This window comes from Kogia breviceps, chromosome 7 (genome assembly GCF_026419965.1).
Source record: "Kogia breviceps isolate mKogBre1 chromosome 7, mKogBre1 haplotype 1, whole genome shotgun sequence".
NCBI lineage: Eukaryota > Metazoa > Chordata > Mammalia > Artiodactyla > Physeteridae > Kogia > Kogia breviceps.
The window spans coordinates 63,336,201-63,359,375 of NC_081316.1; the positions used below are offsets into that span (position 1 = coordinate 63,336,201).

The following is a 23,175-nucleotide window of genomic DNA, read 5'->3' on the forward strand; positions in this document are numbered from 1 at the left end:
CCTTCTGTTGGCACACTGGAAAGGAATACCCTCCCCTCGTGCACCCTGAAACAATGGTCTCTTGCCTCTCAGGGAGGTCCAGAGTTTTTCATTGACTCCCTCCCAGCGATCTGTTGCACACTAGCCCCCTTCAGGCTGTGTTCACGCAGCCAATCCCAGTCCTCTCCCTGGGATCTGACCTCTGAAGCCGAAGCCTCATCTCCTACCCCCCACCCACCTGGGTGGGTGAGCAGACAAGTCTCTCAGGCTGTTGAGTGCTGGTTGGCACCGATCCTCTGTGTGGGAATCTCTCTGCTTTGCTCTCTGCATCCCTATTGCTGCGCTCTCCTCCGTGGCTCCGAAGCTTCCTCGCCTCCCCACGTCTCTGCCAGTGAAGCTTCCTAGGGTGTGGAAAGTTTTCCTCTTCCCAGAGGTGCAGGTCCCATCCCTAATCTTTTGTCCCTGTTTTTTCTTTTTTCTTTTTCCCTACCCAGGTACATGGGGAGTTTCTTGCCTTTTGGGAAGTCTGAGGTCTTCTGCTAGCATCCAGTACGTGTTCTGTAGGAGTTGTTCCACATGTAGATGTATTTCTGATGTATTTGTGGGGAGGAGGGTGATCTCCACGTCTTACTCCTCCACCATCGTGAAGGTCCCTCCCCTGGGCTTTTTTTTTTTTTTTTTTTTGCCCTGCAGCCAGAGCATGAGGGCCAGCTCTGAGGGGGCCTTTTTAATTGCTCAGCAGCAGGCACTGGCATTTGGGGAGAGAGAGGTTACAATAGCAGCGTCTTCCCCTGTGTGTGACTCAGCAGTAATGCCCTGCTTCCAAGGCAGTCCAGTCTTCCTCTGTAGGCATTACCTGATGCGGGTTTCCTCCCTCCTGTCCCCTTAGTCTGTCTACCTACAGCCAACAGCAGTTCTCGCTCCAGGCCTCTTCTCAAATCCCCACACCCCAGCTCCCAGCTCCCTTGCACACCTGTGAACACACCTCCCAGTCTGGGGCATGTTGGGCCGTGGTACAGACCATCTGTCTATTTCTCACTGTGTCCCATCTGTCACAGATTGACCACTTGACCCTCTTCCGACAGCCTCAGAATCTTCCCTTCTGTCCCAGTTGATTTCCTTGTTGGAGAGATGGTTTCCCTGAATTCGGGAATCTTTCCTCTGCTTCAACTCCCCTGCCTCGGTGTGTAGGTCCTGTCCTGCTTCCTCTCCTCCTCCTCTCCCTTCTTTTCTCCATCCTACCCAGTTATGTAGGGATTTTTATAATTCTTTCTGGGGTCCAAGGTCTTCTGCTAGTTTTCAGCTGGTGTTCTGTGAGAATTGTTATATCTATAGATGTATTCCTGATGCTTCCATAGAGAGAGATGAACTCCACGTCCTTCTACTCCTCTGCCATCTTGAATCTCCTCTCTCAAGTAACTTTAATTCAAAATAAGATGCCATTATGGCATATCTTGGGCAGGCTACTCTGAGACCCAGACTGTTCTTGTGTTTGGGAAGTCCTCTACTTTAAGAGACAGGACCACCTCCTGCTATAAAAACTGGAAAGGCCCATACTGTTTTGATTACTGTAGCTTTGTAGTATAGCCTGAAGTCCAAGAACCTGATTCCTACATCTCTGTTCTTCTTTGTCAAGATTGTTGTGACAAGTTTTCAGTGTCTTTTGAGTTTCCATACAAATTTTAAAATTATTTGTTCTCGATATATGAAAAATGCCATTGGTATTTTGACAGGGATTACACTGAATCTGTAGATGCCTTGGGTAATATTGTCATTTTAATAATATTAATTTTCTAATCCATGAACACAGTATATCTTTCCATATGTTTGTGTTGTCTTCAGTTATTTCATCAACATCTTGTAGTTTTCTGAGTTCAATTCTTTTACTTCCTTAGTTAGATTTATTCCTAGGTATTTTATTCTTTTTGATGCAGTGATAAATGGAATTATTTTCTTAATTCTCTTTCTGATAGTTCATTGTTAGTATATAGAAAATGTGGTCAGAGAGGGCATCCTTGTTTTGATCCTGATCTTAGAAGAAATGCTTTCACCTTTTCACCTTTGACAATAATGTTAGCTGTGGGCTTATCATACGTGGTCTTTCTTATGTTGGCATATGTTCCCTCAATACCCACTTTGTTGGGAGTTTTTATCATAGATGGATGTTGAACTGTGTCAAAAGCTTTTCTGCATCTATTGAAGTGATCATATGATTTTTATTCTTCAATTTGTTAATGTGGTGTATCACATTGGTTTGTGGATATTGAACCATTCTTGTATCCCTGGGATGAATCCCACTTGATCGTGGTGTATGGACTTTCTTTTTTTTTTTTTTTTTTTTCAGTACGCGGGCCTCTCACTATTGTGGCCTCTCCCGTTGCGGAGCACAGGCTCCGGACGCTCAGGCTCAGCGGCCATGGCTCACGGGCCCAGCCGCTCCGCGGCATGTGGGATCTTCCCGGACCGGGGCACGAACCCGTGTCCCCTGCATCGGCAGGTGGATTCTCAACCACTGCGCCACCAGGGAAGCCCTGTATGGACCTTTTAATGTGTTGTTGAATTCAGTTTCTAATAGTTTGTTTAGAATTTTTGCACCTATGTTATTCAGTGATATTGGCCTGTAATTTTTTCTGTGTGTTGTATCTTTGGGTTTTTTTTTGTGTGTGTGTGGTATGCGGGCCTCTCACTGCTGTGGCCTCTCCCATTGCGGAGCGCAGGCTCCGGACGCACAGGCCCAGCGGCCATGGCTCACGGGCCCAGCCGCTCCGCAGCATGTGGGATCTTCCCGGACCGGGGCACGAACCCATGCCCCCCGCATCGGCAGGCGGACTCTCAACAACTGCGCCACCAGGGAAGCCCTGTATCTTTGGTTTTGATATTAGGGTGATGCTGGCCTCATAGAATGAGTTTGTTTTTGTTTGTTTGTTTGTTTGTTTTTTTGCAGTACGTGGGCCTCTCACTGTTGTGGCCTCTCCCTTTGCAGAGCACAGGCTCCGGACGTGCAGGCTCAGTGGCCATGGCTCACGGGCCCAGCCGCTTTGCGGCATGTGAGATCTTCCCAGACCGGCGCACGAACCCATGTCCCCTGCATCGGCAGGTGGATTCTCAAACACTGCGCCACCAGGGAAGCCCATAAAATGAGTTTGGAAGCATTCCTTCCTCTGCAATTTTTGGGAATATTTTGAGGAAGATAGGTGTTAACTCTTCTCTAAACATTGGTATAATTCACCTTTGAAGCCCTCTGGTCCTGGACTTTGTTTATTGGGAATTGGGTTTTTGTTGTTGTTTTTGTTTGTTTGTTTGTTTTTATACTACTGATTCAGTTTCACTACTGGTAATTGGTCTGTTCATATTTTCTATTTCTTCCTGGTTCAATCTTAGGAGATTTTACATTTCTAGAAGTTTTTCCATCTCTTCTAGATTGTCAATTTATTGTCATACAGTTGTTTGTAGTAAACTCTTGTGATACTTTATATTCTTGTGGTGTCAGTTGTAACTTTTTTCATTTCTGATTTGTTGATTTGGGCCCTCTCTTTTTCTTTTTTTGAAATTTATTTTTTATTGAAATATAGTTGATTTATAATGTCTTAGTTTCTGGTGTACAGCAAAGTGATTCAGACACACACACACATATATATATGTATATATATATAATGTATATATAAATATTCTCTTTCATATTCTTTTCCATTACGATTTATTGCAGAATATTGAATATAGTTCTCTGGGCCATACAATAGAACCTTGTTGTTTATCCATTCTATGTGTAATAGTTTGCACCTGCTAAGGAAGCTCTCTTTTTCTTGATGACCTATGGCTAAAGGTTTATCAATTTTATTTATCTTTTAAAAGAGCCAGATCTTAGTTTCATTGATCTTTTCTATTGTTTATTTTTTTAGTCTCTATTTCATTGATTTTTGTTCTGATCTTTGTATTTCTTTCATTCTAAACTTTGGGTTTTGTGTGTTCTTCTTTTCCTAGTTCCTTTAGGTGTAAGGGTAGGTTGTTCATTTCAGATTTTTCTTGTTTCCTGAGGTAGTCTTGTGTCACTATAAACTTCCCTCTTAAAACTGCTTTTGCTGTGTTCCATAGATGTTGGCTTGTTTTCATTTGTCTCCAGGTATTTTAAAATTTCTTCTTTGATTTCTTCAGTGATCCATTGGTTGTTTAGTAAGCTTATTGTTTAGTCTCTACGTGTTTGTGTATTTGCAGTTTTTTTCCTTCTAGTCTCATAACATTTTGGTCAGGACAGTTGTTTGATATCATTTCAATCTTCTTAAATTTATTTAGACTTGTTTTGTGGCCTTTCCTGCAGAATGTTCCATGTGCACTCAAAAAGAATGTGTCTGTCTCCTGCTGCTTTTGGATGGAATATTCTATTAAGTCTAATAGATTCACATTTTGTCTAATGTGTCATTTAAGCCCAGTGTTTTCTTATTGATTTTCTTTTTTTTTCATGTTTTACACTTATCTTTTAATTTTTATTTATTTATTTATTTAACATCTTTATTGGAGTATAATTGCTTTACAATGATGTGTTAGTTTCTGCTCTATCACAAAGTGAATCAGCTATATGTATACATATATCCCCATATCCCCTCCCTGTTGTGTCTCCCTCCCTCCCTCCCTATCCCACCCCTCTAGGTGGTCACAAAGCACTGAGCTGATCTCCCTTATTGATTTTCTATGGATGATCTGTCCATTGAGGCAAGTGAGGTGTTAAATTCTCATAGTATTATTATGTTTTTCTACCTGTTTTTCTGTTAATATTTGCTTTATGTATTTAGGTGCTCCTATGTTGGGTAAATACATATTTCAATTTTTTTTTTTTTTTTTTTTTTTTTTTTTGTGGTATGCGGGCCTCACTGTTGTGGCCTCTCCCGTTGCGGAGCACAGGCTCCGGACGCACAGGCTCAGTGGCCATGGCTCACGGGCCCAGCCGCTCCGCGGCATGTGGGATCTTCCCGGACCGGGGCACGAACCCGTGTCCCCTGCATCGGCAGGCGGATTCTCAACCACTGCGCCACCAGGGAAGCCCCATATTTCAATTTTTATATCTTCTTTGGTTGATCCCTTGATCATTATGTAATATCCTTCTTTGTCTCTTGTTACAATCTTTGCTTTAACGTCTATTTTGTCTGATATAAGTATTGCTACCCTGGCTTTTTCTTTGTTTCAATTTGCATGCAATATCTTTTTCCATCTCCTCTTTTCTCTGTGTCTGTGTCATTAGATCTGAAGTAAGTCTCTTGTAGGTACCATACATATGGGTCTTGTTTTTGTATTCATTCAGCTACTGCAGGTCTTTTGACTGGAACATTTAGACCATTTATATTTAAAGTAATCACAGATTGTTATATACTTATTGCCATTTTGTTAATTGTTTTTATAGTTCTTTTTTGTTTCTTTTGTCTTCTTTTTTCCTCTTTCCTTGTGATTTGATGACTACCTTAGTGTTCTGTTTGGATTCCTTTTTCTCTTTTGTGTGTGTATCTGTTATAGATTTGTGGTTTCTGGTTACCTTGAGGTGTATAATAGCAATGTGTGTTTATGTGTGTGTGTGTGTGTGTGTGTGTGTGTGTGTGTGTGTATCTATTTACATATATCTATTTATATATATACTTATATATATGTAAATATTTTAAGTTGTTAATCTTTTAATTTCTAACTCATTTTAATAATTCTGCATTTTCAGTCTTCTTTCCCCATGGTTTTTGACATCATATCTTACTGCTTTTTGTTTTGTATCCTTTAATGCTAATTGCAGATGTATTTGGTTTTACTGCTTTTGTTGGTCTGCTGGTGGGGGGGGCTGGTTCCTTACATGGTTGGCTGTGGCTTCCGAGGTATCTCAAAACTGGTATTGGCCTGCTGGTGAGTGGCACTGGATTCTAGAATGGCTGGCTGAGGAGTCCAAGGTATCTTGGTGCTGGTGTGGGGCCAGGACCTGGGGCATCATGGGTTAGTGCCAGTTCACTGGTGGATAGAGGTGGGTGTCAGAATCTCTTGCTGCAGGGTCCTGGGGGTCCTGGAGCTGGTGTGGCCTGCTGTTGGGTGGAGCCAGTTCCTTACACAGCTGGCTGTGGAGTCCAGGGTGTCCAAAAGCTTATGTCAGCCCACTGGTGGGTGGGGCTTTATCCTGGGACAGCTGGGTGAAGGGCCCAATGTGTCTCAGAGCTGGTGTTGGCCTTCTGGTAGGTAGGGCTATGACCCAGGGGGTCCTGGGTTGATACCAGCCTGCTGGTAGGTGGTTTGGGTCCTGCTATGTCAGGCTCTGGGGCTGCATTGGTCCTGGGGCTGGTATCCACCTGCTGGTTGGTGGGGTCAGGGCCCAAGGGATCCTGTTGCTGGTTCCCACCCACCAGTGGATGAAGCTGAGTCCTGGGGCTAGTGCCGGTCCACTCACTGGCAGAGGTGTGTCCTAGGGTCTCTGGCTGCAGAGCCCTGGGGTCCTGGGTCTAGTGCCTGTGTACTGGTGTGTGGGCTGTGTCTCAGGTCACCTGTGGGCTCAGGGGGTCTTAAGGTAGCCTGCCTGCTGGAGAGTGAAGCTGTGTCCCCACCTAGGTAGCTGCTTGGCCTGAGGTGTCTCAGTACTGGTGCTGACTGGCTGTTGGGTTGGGCTGGGTCCCAGTGTTAATAAGCTAGAGGGAGGATTGCAAAATTGTGCTTGCCAGCACCAGTGTCCATGTGGTAGAATGAGCTGCCGAAAATGGCTGCTACCAGTGTTTTTGTCCCCAGGATGAGCTCCAGTTGCCTCCTGCCTCTCTGGGAGACTCTTTGAGATCAGCAGATATGTCTAAACCAGGCTTCTTTTAAATTTCTGCTTCTGCCCTGGGTCCTGGATCATGTGAGATTTTCTGTTCGCCCTTTAAGAATGGAGTCTCTGGGCTTCCCTGGTGGCGCAGTGGTTGAGGGTCCGCCTGCCGATTCAGGGGACACGGGTTTGTGCCCTGGTCTGGGAAGATCCCATATGCCGCGGAGCAGCTAGGCCCATGAGCCATGGCCACTGAGCCTGCGCGTCCGGAGCCTGTGCTCCGCAACGGGAGAGGCCACAACAGTGAGAGGCCCACGTACCGCAAAAAAAAAAAAAAAAAAAAAAAAAAAAAAAAAAAAAAAAAAAATTGGTGTAGTAGGTTGATTGGTGACCCCAGAAAAGATATAGCCACATGCTAATCCCTAGAACCTGTGACCATTATCATAAAGGCAAAAGATGTGATTAAGTTAAGGATCTGGAAAGAAGGAGCTTATCCTGGATTATCTGGGTGGGCCTTAAATGTAATCATGTATTGTTGTAATGGAGAGACAAGGGGAGAACAGACATACATATAGAGGAGACCACACAGAGAAGGGAAGCGATGTGATCATGGAAGTAGGAACTGGAGTGATGTGGCTATTAGCCAAAGAAGGCCAAGGCATGTCAGCGGTCACCTGAAGCTAGTACAGACAGATTCTCCTCCAGAGCCGCCAGAGTGAGCATGGGCCTGCTAACACCTTGGTTTTAGACTTTTGGCCTCCAAACTGTGAGAGAATAAATTTCCCTTCAATTACCAAGTTTGCATTAATGATGGAATTCTTGAATTCCATAGGTTGGTCTTTCTTTTCTATAAGAGGCCCTTGTCTAAGGACATTAATCAGAGCATTCTGTTTAGATCATCTGTTGATGATCTGCCAAAGCATTTCCTCTAATGTCTGTTTTACTCTGGAGCTCTACCTTTAGGACAGCAATTTGTTTGGGGAGTTCCAAAACATCTAGTAATACATGTATTTATTATTCATTTTTAATACAGATAACTGAAGAGGTTAAAAATCTCTATTTTTTCCTCCATAACATTCCAAAGTTGTGAACCACTTGAAAAGCAAACAAGCAATGCATATATTTACCCTTTTATTTTTAGTAATCCCACATGCCATAGAGAGAGCCATAATTTTGGCCAGTTGAGCCAATTTGATATCTGGTAATGGATCTGAGATTCTATAAGGGAATCTAGAAAAATTATTGCATAATCAGCCTTTTATTACCCTTTTTCATTTTTAAGTTTAACCTATCAATAAGTAACATTAAATCAAGATTTGATATAGGAACATCCAAAAGATCTGTTCCAGGTATGGACAGTTCTCAAATTATAGAAATGATGAGATTCTCCTTTGTTGATAAGGATAATATAGTTGCTATTAAGCATGTTACATTAGTGACTGGTAATATGAGAAAGAGAAAGTAGGTATTTTTTAATTAATCAACTAACATAAAAATACGGATATTTTAAGTTAACAAGAGGCATTATATTGAATATGGTACCATAAAATAGAAAGGTGAACCTAGTATGAGATCTGAAGATTATTAGACTAATTTAGCTAAGACTGCATGTTTTTCTGAGGCAAAGATAAAAAGCCGTGGATCAAGGAATAGGCAGAGTCTTTGATGTTTGTCATGTCGTTAAATTAATACCCATAGACTATGGCCTTCCCTTTTACTTTCAAGAAGAAAGGTTTATGATGATCTGGAAGATCAGCAAAGATGACAGTTGAAGAAATATTTTGAGATCACGGAAGGTCTTTCTGTTTTCTGTGTTTTGTGAGAATGGTTCCAAGATGTAAGTCAAATCATACAGAGAGCTATTTCAAATAAGCTTGCTACCTATACTCTACAACATCCAGTTAATCCCAGAAATCATCTTAATTTTCTTTAGTGTTTGGCCTTCGATAATTCTGGATAATTTGTAATCTCTCACTAGATTATGTCTCTCCTTAGCCAATAGGTCATGGCCTAGGTCAGGGGTTTGCAAACTATGGCCTGCTGTTCACATCCAGCCCACTGACTATTTTTATATAGCTTGTGAGCTCAGAATGGTTTTTGCATTTTTAAATGGTTGAAGAAAAATCAAAAGAATAATGTTTCATGACACATAAAAATTATATAAAAGTCAAATTTCAGTATCCATAAGTAAAGTTTTATTGGAACATAGACATACTTATTCACTTATGAATTGTCTGTGGCTGTTTTTGCAACATAATAGCAGAGTTGAATAATTGTGACATAGACTATATGTCTAACAAAGTCAAAAATGTTTAGTGCATGGCCCTTCACAGAGTAAGTTTGCTGATTCCTGGATAATGAAATGTTATTTTGTAGAGTTAGAAGTTCTCCTTAGAGTCTATGTGAATAGAATTATAGAGTCAGTCTTAGAATTTCAAGATGGGTATGGGTTACTGCATATCCTTAAGATCTTGGTTTAAGACTTGAGAAAAGTAGGATGGGACTTCCATAAATGCCTGAAACATAACTTTCCAGGTGAAGTGTTGATTTTGCTCTGGTGAAAGCAATAAATATTGGCTATCTTTGTAAGCTAGGAAATGAAAGAAAGTAAAGATAGGACCAAAGAGAGTACATTCAGGTTAGGCAGTGCTAGAAAATGAGGTATAACTCTTTGGTTAATAGCTCACAAATATTGGTGGCAGACCACCATCTCAGTTTTGGGGTTTTAAAAACACATGTAAAATAGACATATTGCTTGGACTAATGCAAGGGATAATTAAGCCTTGTTATATTGCCTGTTATAGTTGGCTTAGATCTTTTCTAACTTCAGCATCAATAGGATCGTAGGCAACAGTGTCAACAGAGTCAATCTGAACTCTTGTGGGTTTAACTCCAATTATTCTACCTCTTTTCCCCTTGGGTTCTGGTACCGTGGACAATTATTTGGTTATTTTTTTGAATCAACATACTAATGTCCATAGTTACAATTTGATAATGTGCAGTAGAATTTTCTGTGACTTCTGATAGTAATTTCTCTGTGGTACATTTTTTCTGGTGGTTCTTCCAAAGTAGGTTCCTAACAAAGCTTATAAGAATGTGCCATAGAGAAGAAAGCAGTGTTCTTCTGACAGTTATAGATAAAGACATGGAAAAGAACTTAGGATTGTTAAAAATTCCCCCTTCTTGGTTTTAGTACTCTGAGAAATGTGATTTTCTATGGTAATGACATTACTAGTAAAGGTAGTTGTACCTGTATCAACAAGAAAACTGTATTGTTGTTCATTGATATTTACAGATAGTTCTCATAATTGTCTGTTGAGTGGTATTGTTTCCCTCAAAGTGGCATCATTGGGCAGATTTTGGATAATTTTCCTACTTCTAAACCAATATGATACATTGGATCACCCACTGGCTCATCTACTTGCAATTTTTCTGAGCATAGGCCTAGAGAACCAAGGACTTTTTAGTACTGTTTTGAAAATGTTCAACCTTATGTTAGAGATAGTCTAAACTGGCATTGTCCCTTTCCAATTTATTTTTCTGAATAAGTCCTCCCATTTTATATATAAAAAAGAGGCTCAACTTACTTCAGATATTAGATCTACCCTGTAATGCTATTTAGAGATAACTGGCATCTAGTTTTAAACTCTCCTATTGATTAATCTTTATAGTTTTACTATTATGATTTTTTTATCCACTTTATCATTAAAGTAAAGGTTTCATAAATAAATGTCCTTGTATAGTGCATTTCTTATTCCTTTTGCCCATTCAGGGACATTTAAAAAATTATGCACAGCTGAGTTATTTAAATCCTTTCTTGGTCTTTCCCATTCTGTTCTTTCAACAATTTTCCCCTCACTAAGGTCTAATGATTAAGTGAATCAGTTGGTCTAGATCTGGTAGAATCTAACAAAAGCTTGTATTCCAAAGCAAATTTCTATTTTCCTGAGGACTAAGAAAACCTTTACTTATAAACCTCTACTCAGATGTAGACCATGGTTTAATTCCAGACTTACCATCTGCCTTCAGGTATAGCATGGGAATATTGTGCAATGTGATTTATTCTTTCTTGAGAAAAAGGTGAGAAAGGGCAGGTTGCTTAGGAAGTCAAAGGATGGAGAAGAAATAGAGAGGGTGAGAAGGAGAATGAAGATACAGTTATATAGAGAAAAAGAGAGATTATTTGAGTCTTGGTAAAATGTGAGGTAGCTGCTGCTTCCTTCTCCTGAGAGATAGCCTGTTATCACTGACTTTACCTACAAATGATCTAAAATTGGCAAATGACAATAAAAGTAGCCATCCATTAAAGTTAATATAGCTAATATATGTATGGACTGAGGTATAAGTTGAAATGCTGTGTACTGCAAAGAAATTATAACAGTTCCTGGCATTAGGGAACTGCACTCCAGTAGAAGCAGTAGAGAGTGAGGGAGCTATTGTGAATTGTGCACTTCTCTGTGTACCAGACATGCTCCTAGACCTGGTAAATAGTTTATCATACTTCATCTTCAAAATAATCCTGTGAATACATAGATTACTTCTCCCCTTCCCCATTTTATATTAGGGTAATGAAGACTTTGAAATTTTAAATGGTTTTACCAGTGTTACACAGCAAGAAGTATATGAAGCTAGGATTTGAATCTGGTCTAGGATATGTACAAATGACTGAAGAAGGCAGAATGAGACATACAATTACAAAGGCCTAAAAATGGGTCATTGGGGTTTAGCACCATTGAAGTCTCTTTAGTTTAGGAATATTTAAGGAAGGGTTCATTAAGGAGGTAGCATTTGAACTGGGCTTTGCTGTTTGAGGATAGGATTTTAACAGGTGGATATGGTAACAAAGGCAAATGAGTGATAGAGCTGGGATTGAATTCAATTCAGTCTGAAGTCAAAGACTATTTTCTTTACATTACGCAAAACTAGAACAGTGAGAGAAAATGTGGAAGCCAGTGCAACTGAAAGGGGATTGTAATACTTTGATTTATAGAAAAAAAAGGTTGAAAAGGAAGTTCAAGACAAGAACATGAAGGACCTTCAGTACAAATACAACAGGTTCTACAATATAGAATAAATCATTCCAAATACCATGATTACCTATGGAGATTACATTTAATTTCTCTTCTTGGCAAATCTTCTCTCAGGACCAGTATTTTGAAGGGCCTGGTGGGTTGAATGGTAATGGACCAACATGAAGGTAGGGCTGGGTGTGGGGCTAAAAGCAGGAGAATTGGAAAATGCTTTTGATAGGAGCCAGTGTTTTCTCTGATATATTTATTTTTAGTTCAAACCATTTTACAATATGAAGCCCCTATCAGAAGCTGATAGAGAAAAAGCAGGAAATCAGAAGATTCCAAAACTAACTGAATTATTGGAACTTGCACAGAAGGAAAAAAAATCTGTGATATTTGATCTTAATGCCCCTGCACCAAGACATTTTCACAGAAGCTCATATGTCCGCCATGTAGTAAGCGTGATCCTTGACTCTAAGATTGAGCAACATCTGGTATGTCTATCTTAGTATTTATGGTAGAGGTTGGGAGGTGGGTAGCAAGTCCCAGGAGCATAGCAGCTGCATCTGACCTACCTTGTAGATCTTCCCTGGGATCCTAAAATAATTTTGCTCCCTGTAAAAATGGAGATGACTACTTTATACAGCTATATGTGGCAATCTAAGAATGACCCAATGAAATTTACATCAGTGGGAAAAAACATTGAGGCTATTTGCTATTACAAACCAAATGAAATGTCACCACTCTGTTAAAAGGGAATGTGTGTAATGGCTATATGATGTGACCTGCACCATCACCAGCATACAGCTATTAGAAAGAGCCTTGAGGTAACGGGGAGAAAGAATTTACCCCATCTTTCTTCTCTTAGTTGCTGCTCCCCACTGGGGGAAATAATTTATTTAATTGGCCAAGCCACTCAAGTTCTATAGCCATTGGTCCTTATAAAAAAAGAAAGAAAGAAAGAAAGAGCTTCGGTATGGAACTCTAAGGCTTTGAGGACTTGGCTTTCATTAATGACATATAAAGAGACTTTTTGAGCAGAGACTTTTTCTTCATGTTTTACAGAAGCAACTCTGCATTTGGGCTGTCAGTCATTCCAAATGTCTTAAATCCTCAGAATATGGAAGAATGCTATGAGTGAAACAAATATTTGTCTTTGCAGATAGATTTCCACAGACGAATCATAATAGCATTCCCTGTTGGCAGGAAATGACTCCTCTCAAAGATGATTGTTAGCATCATCAGCCAGAGATGTTTATGATTCTGACCTTTCATCCACACCTACCAGCTCCTCATTTACTTTGGCTAGTGTGATGACACAGTGGACCCTTGGTCCCATGATGTTAACTGGGAAAACTCAGCTCCAGAACAACCTGGGTGAAAGCCCCATTATAAGAGTTCATTAGACAATATTAGGCCAGGTTGACTCTATCACCAAGGGCTAGAATCTCTCTGCTCCCTATGGACTGTTACCCATGCTGGAATGGGCCTCCACCTATTCTACTTGGGGCTGTTTGTACCTAAACAGCTGGATTATCCACTGAAAGACTTCCTGTTTTTCCTTACAGATTTTTTGGTTGCCTGGTTTTGATAGGGAGTATGTCAGGAAAAGAGCTCCTGGTTTTCAGCAAGTGGGCCAGTTATTCTCCATTGAACGCCTCACAAAAGAAAATATCAGTAGAATAAGTGTTGACTACAAGAGGTTGTTCTACAGTGGATTGAGGTAAGTGTTTGACCACATCTCTTTTGGCATATATTGCCTTACTTGCACGAAATCTTCATCCCAACCAAGCTACTTAGGTTCCCCCTCCCACCTCAGGATTTCTGTGTGTGGCTATCTTTTTGGAATCTCCTGTTTTCATCTTCTTACCCTTCCCTCCATCTCTGCCAACAAACATTTATCAAGGGTAGACTCTTCCTGGAACATACTCTTCAGCTCCTCCTTCATGCTTCAATCTCTCATCATTCAACACACCTTTTTGTATGCTTGGTGTTTTTGTTTTTATATAAATTGATCATTGAAAAGTCAGAACTCAGAAAGTTGTTGATTTCCTTCTGCCATTACTAGATGGATTGCAGTACCTTGTAAATAACTTTGTAATCCATATAGCCAGATTTCTTACAGATATAATTCAGAACATAATTAAATCATTATTAGAAAAAACCTTAAAACAGCCAAGTGTGAAAAGAAACTGAAATTCTTAACCACCACATTTATAAATATATAATCAGAGACAGATTTTTAGAATTAAAAGCACCTGGGAATAAAATGGTAACTTTTTCAAACTTAACTATTATTAATCACTGTTTAATTTAATCCATATTCCCTTTCTCTTAGATTAAAAATAATTTTTTTCAGATAATTGTAAAGGTTTCAGAGACAGTCTGAACATATATATATGTTTTGTTGAGATATACATATATATCTCCAAAATCTCCTTGAGCTAGTAACAATTCCCCTAGATATCTTTCTGTATCTCAAGCCATGAGCTAGGCTGTTGGATACACTTCTGTTCATGTTCCGACTTTTCCGGCCTCTCTGGCCATGGAGGGAGATGATCATAACATGTCTTTTTTCTCTTAGAATTAGATAATTATACATGTTTTACCTCTTTTTCCCATTCAGAAGATTTCTCTTTGCCCAACTACTCCTCTGTTTTGAGGGTATTTCTATTTCCTTTTACTTTTTTATCAAAGAGAAAATGGCTCCAAGATGATTTCCTTCTCTCCTAATCATAATTTAGATTAATCTAGTAGTTGGAAATAATTATAATAGCTTCCACTATTGAGCCTTTATTATGTGTCAAGTTCTGTTGGTAGACCACAGGCTCTTTTTGAAATTCTGGCTTACCCATCAGCTACACGTGTGATTTTGGACAAGTTTCTAATAATCAGTTTTCTCATTTGAAAATTAAGGATAACAGTAACTTGATAGAATGGTTAAAAGATTAAGTGACATAATTCATATATGCACAGAGCACAATGCTGGGCAAATGTATGAACATAATGTTGTTCATATGTTGTATGAATGTTGCTCTTATTATCACCATCCTTACATGCTGTACCCTGGAAATGATCATCACCACCATTCTGTGAATGAGGAATCTTGCCTCTAAAGAGGAAAAGTTCAGGGAGGTTAGGTATTTCACCAAAGTCAATACAGTTGGTCAGTAAGGGACCACACTGAGATTTAAATATAAGCCTGACAGACTCCAGAGTCCAAATTCTTTCACTAATAAGCCTTTAGTTATTCCTTGGCCGTAGTTATATGGGCATAGTTTCAGCTGGCATCAGACTTAAGAGAGATCATATCCTGAGTCCTATTAGAAAATCAAGCAGTTTAATTTAGCTCAGCAAATATTCACTGAGTAGTAAAATGTACAGTGCGCCATGCTAGTTTTATGTGAAAAGTCAACATAAGTGAGGCATCATCCTTTTTCTTAAGGAAAAATAAGGGTTTTTTCCATATGCCTATAATACAAGGTTGATTGTGACAGTTCATGAGCAGACTTTATTCCAAGTCATTCCCCTCAAGAAACACTAAATTTTAAGAAGTTAAGCGGTTGTAACTTGTTATTTGTATACTGTTCATGACCAGAATACTTATTATGATCACATTTCCAATACATTCTCTGTGATCAGTGCTTACTTCCATCAGACCACACTCACAAGACATTGTGACCTTGCCATTTTGACTGAGAATGCTTTAAATACATTACTTTGATCAAACTTATATGAATATAGAGATGCCCTCTGTTTTATTTCTGATGTGGGAATTTTTAAGTGTTTAAAAAATTTTAATTTATTAAAAATTTAGTGAGGTGAAATTCACATAAAGTTAACCATTTTAAAGTAAACAATTCAGTGGCACTTAGTACATTCACAATGTTGTGCAACTGTCACCTGTAGTTCCAATACATTTTGGTACTGAAAACTTTTATTTTCCCTCTGATTCTTGGTCAGTCTTGCCAGGGGTTTATGAATTTTATTAACCATTTCAAAACACCAAATTTTGGCTTTGTTAGCTTTATTCTATTGCACATTTTCTTTCCTATTTCGTTGACTGCTGTTATCTTTGTAATTTTCTTTCTTCTATTTCCTTTAGGTTTAATTTGCTCTTCTTTTAGAAGCTGAAAATTAGGTGATTGATTCTAGATCTTCTTTTCTAATGTAAATATTTAAAGCTATAAATTTCCCTACAAGCATTGCTTTAATTGCATTACACAAATAATTTTGATATATTCGTATTATACAATTTAAAATATTAAAAAAATTTATTTCCCACTTGACTCTGGATTATTTAGAAATGTGTTGCTAACTTTTTTTAAATTGGAGGATTTTCTGTCTACTCTAGTGTTATTGACTTCTGATTTAAGGTCACTGTGACCAGAGAACAGCTCTATATGATTTCAATACTTTTATTTTTTTTCTTTTTAAATTTTTAATTTTATTGACACGCCTTTGAAAGGTTTGTTTTGGTATAAGGCAAAGCTGCCAATTTGAAATACAGACAGATGGACACAATGTGTATATCAGATGTTGGGAATAAAAATGGTTTATTGATTGAAATAATAGAGGCATTATTTTGATTTGTCTTGACATGAATGCTGATTTATAAATCTCCTCCCCATTGATTCCTTCTTGTAGTCCAGACACATAGAAATGATAAAAAATCTCACCAAAGCTCACCTTGGTGCTAATCAAGAGTGCTCGATGAACATTATAAAACACTTGATTTCAATACTTTAAATGTATTTAAACTTGTCTTATAGACCACTATGTTGTATATCTTGGTGAACTTCCCATGTCCACCTGAAAAAGGTGAGCTCTCTTCATTTGTTGGGTGTGATATTCAATAAATATCAATTAGTTTAAATTGGCTGATAGTCTTTTAAAGCATTTTATACTGCATTTCCTCCCTGCTTTTTCTATTCAGTTTACACAAAACATTAGTTTGCAGATCAGACTCACACACATCAGAGAACTTACCTACTATTAAGTTTTATTATTAATTTCAAAGATACAGCAGTCTATCAAAAGGCTCAGACAAAGCAAGGAGAGGTCAGAGACATTGATTTCAACTTTGCAGATTTCTTCCTTTATTGGACACGTACTCTGTGGCCCACAGTAATAGATACGGCCTCCAAGTGAGTGTTTGCAGGGTTATTTCACTTAAAAGGAGAGCATTTGAGTTACAGAACATCTGCATTTAATACTCCCAGGGAGTTGTATAGCTTATGTGACTTTCTCCAGGGACGTATGCCTCATAAATCCACATTCTGTATTTATTTGCAAAATATATAATAAAGAAATACTCAACCAGAAACATCCTTTAAAAAAATGTTCTGTACATAAGGCCTCTCTTCCTGGTAAATATTATTATTCTATTTAGAAAAGATGTAAGTATCATGTTGACAAGGAGATTAGACCATGTCTTCTTCCTTCTTCTGGGAGCAACCTCTTCAGACAGAGAGAAATTAAGGCCTCCTTGTGCATCATCTGTCAGTTATGGAGAAGGGGGTGTAGTATCTCCAACTATGATTGTTAATTTGTATATTTCTCCCTTTAGCTCTGTTTGTTGCTGTTATTGTGATTGTTATGGTTGTTTGGCTTCTCATATTTTAAACTCTTCTATTAGGTGTATTTGCATTTTAGAATTATTAGATCTTTTTGGTGAATCCACCCTTTATTATGAAATGTCCATTTTCTCTGGTTATAATTCTTATCTAAAGATTACTTTTATTAATATTGCCACACTTGCTTTCTTATAATTAGTATTTGTGTGATATTTCTTTTTGTGTCCTTTGTCTTTCAACTGCTTTGTGTCTTTATATTTAAAGTACATCTCTTATAAACATCTCATAAAATATTATTGGTTCTTGCTTTTATATTTAGTAGGACAGTCTGCTTTTTCAATGGGAATGTTTGGCCCATTAATATTTAGTTTAATAATTAATATACTTGGGTTTATATTACATCATACTATTTTTTTCTATTTGTCCTTTTTATTCTAGGTTGGTTATTTTGGTCATTCTTTTCCTGCCTTTTAATTATTTTAAGTTAATCAATTATTTTTTAGTATTCTATTCTATCTCCTCTACTGGCTTCTTACATTTTAAAATTATTTTTTACTGGTTGCTCTAGGAATTATAAAAAGTATCCTTATCTTATTACAATCCACCTTGAGTTAAATTATTCCATAATATAGAGTATAGAATATTAAAATATTAATTCCATTGACTATCTGCTGCCCTTTGTGCTGTTGTTGTTATAAATAATATTTTTGTTATAAACCCCAGAGTACATTTTTATTATATTTTTTTAAATTGTGTTTTTTAAATTAAACTTTTTCTTTTGAGATAATTGCATATTAACCTGTAAGAAATAACACAAAATGATCCTGTATACCTTTTACCGAGTTTACTCCAATGGTAAAACTTGCAAAACTTTAGTACAATATCAAAACCAAGGTATTGACATTGATGCAATCCACCAATCTTATTAAAATTTCCCCAGTTTTACTTATATTCATCTTGTGTGTGTTTGTATATATAGCTCTGTGCAGTTTTATCACACATGTAGGGTTGTATATCCAATGCCACAAACAAGACATAGACTAGTTTCATCACTGGAAGTATTCTTTTTGTTTCCCTTTGATAACCACACTCCCCTTACTTCCATCCACTTCCCCTCACCTCAGACCCTAGCTCTTCACAATCACTAATCTGTTCTCTACTTTTATTATTTTGTCATTTTGAGAATGTAATATAAATAGTATCATAGAGTATATAACCTGTTGTGATTGGCTTTTTTTCATTCAATATAATTCCCTTTGAGAGTTATCCAGGTTATTATGTATATAATAGTTTATCCTTTTTCATTGCTGAGTAATATTCCATTGTGTAGAGGTACTGAAGTTTGTTTAATCATTCACCAACTTAAGGCTATCTGGCTGTTTCTGTTTATGAGCTATTATAAATAAATCTGTTATGAACATTTGTTACAGGTTTTCATGTGAACATAAGGTTTTTAAACTAAAACTCTATAGTTTATTGAGATTTTAGTCATTTTTAAAAAATGTTTTAACTGTGGTAAAAATACATATAATATAAAATGTAGTTTTAATCATTTGTAAACATACAGTTCAGTCATTCTAATATACATTCATTACATTGTGCAGCCATCTCTGCCATCAAGCTACCTAATTCTTTTTGTCTTGTAAGATCAAATTCTATACTCATCAAACAATAACATCCCTACCAACTCCCCCACCCCCAGACCCTGACAACCACCATTCTGTGTTCTTTCTCTGATTTTGACCTATAAAAGTGGAATCATGTAGTATTTGTCTTTTTGCAACTGGTTTATTTCACTTAGCATAAAATCCTCTAGGTTCATCCATATTAAATCTATCCATTGCAGAATTTCTTTCTTTTTTAAGGCTGAATAATATTCCATCACATGTATACACCACAGTTTGCTTATTCATTCATCAGTTGATGAACACTTGAGTTGCTTCCACATTCTAGCTATAATGAATAATGCTGCTATGAACATGGGTGTACAAATATCTCTTCAAGACCCTTCTTTCAATTGTTTTGGCAATATATCCATTAAATGGACTTTCTGGATCATATGGTAATTCTATTTTTAATATTTTGAGGAACTGTCATACTGCTTTCCCTAACAGCTGTACCAACAGTACACAGGGTTTCCAATTTCTCTATATCCTCTGCACCCTTGTTGATTTCTGGGGTTTTTTTTTCTTGATGTAGCTATCCTAATGGGTTAGTATTAGTTCTTGAAACGTTTGGTGGAATTCAACAGTGAAGGCAATGGGTCTAGGACTTTTCTTTGTTGGAAGGTTTTTGGTTAATGATTCAATCTCCTTATTCATTGTATGTCTATTTGCATTTTCTAACTCTTTATGATTAAAAGATAGGTTTTGTGTTTCTAGGAATTTGTTTCATCTAGGTTATCCAATTTGTTGGGATACAACTGTTCATAGTACTCTCTTGTAATCCTTTGTATTTCTGTAAAATTGGTAGTAATGTCCCCACTTTTATTTCTGCTTTCAGTAATTTGAGTTTCTCTTTTTATTAATAGTACATCTAGATAAAGGTTTATCAATTTTGTTGATCTTTTTGAAGAACTAACCTTTGGGTTCATTGATTTTCTCTATTGGTTTTCTGTTTTCTATTTCATTTATATCTGCTCTAATCTTTATTATTTTCTTTCTTTTGCTATGTTGGATCAATTTGTTCTTCTTTTTCTAGTTCCTTAAGTTACAAAGTTAGGATGCTGATTTGAGATCTTTCTTGTTTTTTATAAATGTAAGCATGTATAACTATGAATTTACCCCCAGCACCACTTTTGCTGCATGCCATAAGTTTTGGTATGTTGTGTTTTTATTCTCATTTGTCTCCAAGTATTTTGTAATTTCCCTTGTGATTTCTTTTTCGATCCATTGGTAGTTTAAAAGTGTGTTAAGTTCCATGAATATGTGAATTTTCCAGTTTTCCTTATGTTATTGACTTCTAATTTCATCTTGTTGTGGTTGGAGGAGATACTTGTATGGTATCAATCTGTTTGAATCTATCGAGACTTAATTTGTTGCCTAACATGTGGTTTATATTGCAAAGTGTGCACTTGAGAAGAATGTGTATGTTGTTAGTCTTGGGCTGAGTGTTATGTCTGTTAGATATAGTTAGTCCTTGTGTTGATTAAGTACTCTATTTCCTTACCTTTGGTGTGGTTGTTCTATCCATTGTTGAGAGTGGGATATTGAAATCTCTAATGATTATTGTACAGCTGTCTATTTCTCCCTTCAATTCTGTCAATTTTTGCTCTGTAAATTTTGCTGGTCTGTCATTAGGTGTGTAAATGTTTATAATTGTTGTATCTTCTTGCTGTATTGAACCTCTTATTAATATATAATATCCTTCTTTGTCTCTTATAACCTTGATATAAAGCCTATTTTGTCTAATATCAGCATAGCCACCCCTGCTCTTGTTGGTTACTATCTGCATGGGCTGTCTTTCCATCCTTTCCCTTGTAATCTATCTGTGTCTTTGAATATAAAATGAGTCTCTTGTAGACATCATGAATTGAAACATATGTTTTATCTGTTCTGCCAGTCTCTGTCTTTTACTTAGAGAGTTTGACCCATTTACATTTAAAATAATTACTGACAAGGAGGGATTTTGTCACACTGTTACTTCTGTCATTTCTGTAAATATTTGTTATTTTGTTTCTGTCATCTGTTTTTTTTTCTTTACTTTCTATATGCATTATAACTTTTTTGTCCCTTTGGTTTCTGCATTACAATTTTCTTTGTTGTTTTGTTGACCTTTTATAGTGAAATGTTTAAATCCTTTTCTCATTTTTTGGGGGTGTATATTCTATACCTATTTTATTTGTGGTTACCATGGGAATTACATTTACTATACTAAAACTTTAACACTCTTATTTGAATTTATATCAGCTTAACTTCAATAATATAGAAAAACTCTGTTCCTTTACAGATCTATTCCTACCTTTCTGGGTTGTTAGCATCAGAAAATTAAATCTTTATACATTGTGTGCCCCAAAACATAAACTAGTAATTTTAAGAAATGCATTAGTCTCAAATTACATAGAATACAACTTCTGGAGCTACAAACCAAATTTACAATAATACTAACTTTTAGACTAATAATTTTTTTTCTTTAGATATATTAGTCTCTTAAATCATGTAGAAAATAAAAAGAACAGTTACAAACCAGTGTTACAATAATACTAGCTTTTATAATTGCCCATATATTTGCTTTTATTGAGATCTTTATTTCTTCATTCAGTTTCGAGTAACTGTCTAGTGTCCATTCATTTCACCTTGCAGGACTCCATTTAGTTTTTCTTGCAAGGTGAGTCTAGTGGCCATGAACTCCTTCAGCTTTAGTTCTTCTGGGAATATCTTAATTTGTTTCTCACTTCTGAATGACAGTTTTTCTGATATAGGATCCTTCATTGACAGTATTTTAACACTTTGAATAGGTTGGTCCACTGCCTTCTGGCCTCTAAAGTTCTGATGAGAAATCTGCTGGTGATGTTGAGGATCCCTTGTATGAGACAAGTCGCTTCTCTCTTGGTGCTTTCAGTATTCTCTCTATGGCTTTTGAAAGTCTGATTATAATGCATCTCAGTGTGAGTCCCTTTGAATTCATCTTACTTGGAGTTTGTTGATCTTCTTGGATGTTTTCCTTCATGTCTTTGATCAAATTTGAGAAGTTTTTTTTTTTTTAATTTTTTTTACGGTATGCGGGCCTCTCACTGTTGTGGCCTCTCCCATTGCAGAGCACAGGCTCCGGACACGCAGGCTCAGTGGCCACGGCTCACGGGCCCAGCTGCTCCGCGGCATGTGGGATCTTCCCGGACCAGGGCACGAACCCGTGTCCCCTGCATCGGCAGGCGGACTCTCAACCACTGCGCCACCAGGGAAGCCCCAAATTTGAGACGTTTTAAGCCATTATTTCTTCAGATATTCTTTCTGTCCTGGTCTCTTTCTCTTTTCCTTTTGGGAATCCAAGAATGCATATATTGATCTGTTTGATGGTGTCCCATAGATATCTTAGGCTGTTCACTTTTCTTCAATTTTTTCTTTCTGTTCTTCAGAATGGTTAACGTCTATTGGCCTATCTTCAACTTCACCAATTCTTTCTTCTGCCTTCTCAAATCTGCCTTTGGATCCTAATAATAAAATTTTCATTTCAGTTACTATACTGTTCAGTTCTAGAATTCTTTTTTTGGTTTCTTTTTTAGGATGTATGTTCTTTATTAATATTTAAATTTTGTTTATACATTTTTAAACTTTATCTACATCTTCCTTTAGTTCTTTGAGTATCTTTAAGATATTTGTTTCCAAGTCTTTGTCTAGCATATCTGCCAGCAGCTCTTTTCTGGGAACAGTTTTTATTAATTTATTTTATTTCCTTAGAATGGACCCTATTTTCTTGTTTCTTAGTATGCCTTGTGATTTTTTTTGTTGAAAAATGTATATTTCAATTTAATAATCTGGTAACTCTGGAAATCAGATTCTTCCCTTCCTCAAGGTATGCTGTATTTTTGTTATTTATTTGTTGTTGTTGGCTGTCTCTGTGCCAAGGATCAACCTGAGTTCTTCTCAAACCTCTTCTGTTCCTTTCCCTGCTCATACATGGTCACTTTCTAATTTTCCCCATATATAAAGTTGCTTTTGCATGTCCTAGTCTTTAATGTATGACTCCCAAAAAGGGAAAAAAAGAAAAATAAAAGGTGGGGAGGAAAGAGTGCTGGCCCTTTTAACCCCTGGTAGTCACTTCAGTGGGAGTGGGAGGGGTTTGCAACAATGGGGGGAGGTACAAAAATCATGGCTTCCCTACTCTGTCTACAGCTCTGTGAATGGAAGCATCAATC

At 37.4% G+C, this 23,175-nt stretch overlaps 1 protein-coding gene across 1 annotated transcript in view; it reads left to right on the forward strand.

Moving 5' to 3' along the window:
- GDPD4 (glycerophosphodiester phosphodiesterase domain containing 4) overlaps positions 1-23,175 on the forward strand; it is a 104,094-nt gene that overhangs the window by 50,625 nt on the left and 30,294 nt on the right. The window contains exons 10-11 of the mRNA XM_067039522.1: positions 12,018-12,239; positions 13,314-13,468. Of these exons, the coding sequence (XP_066895623.1) occupies positions 12,018-12,239; positions 13,314-13,468 (377 nt within the window). The remainder of the gene's footprint in view (positions 1-12,017; positions 12,240-13,313; positions 13,469-23,175) is intronic.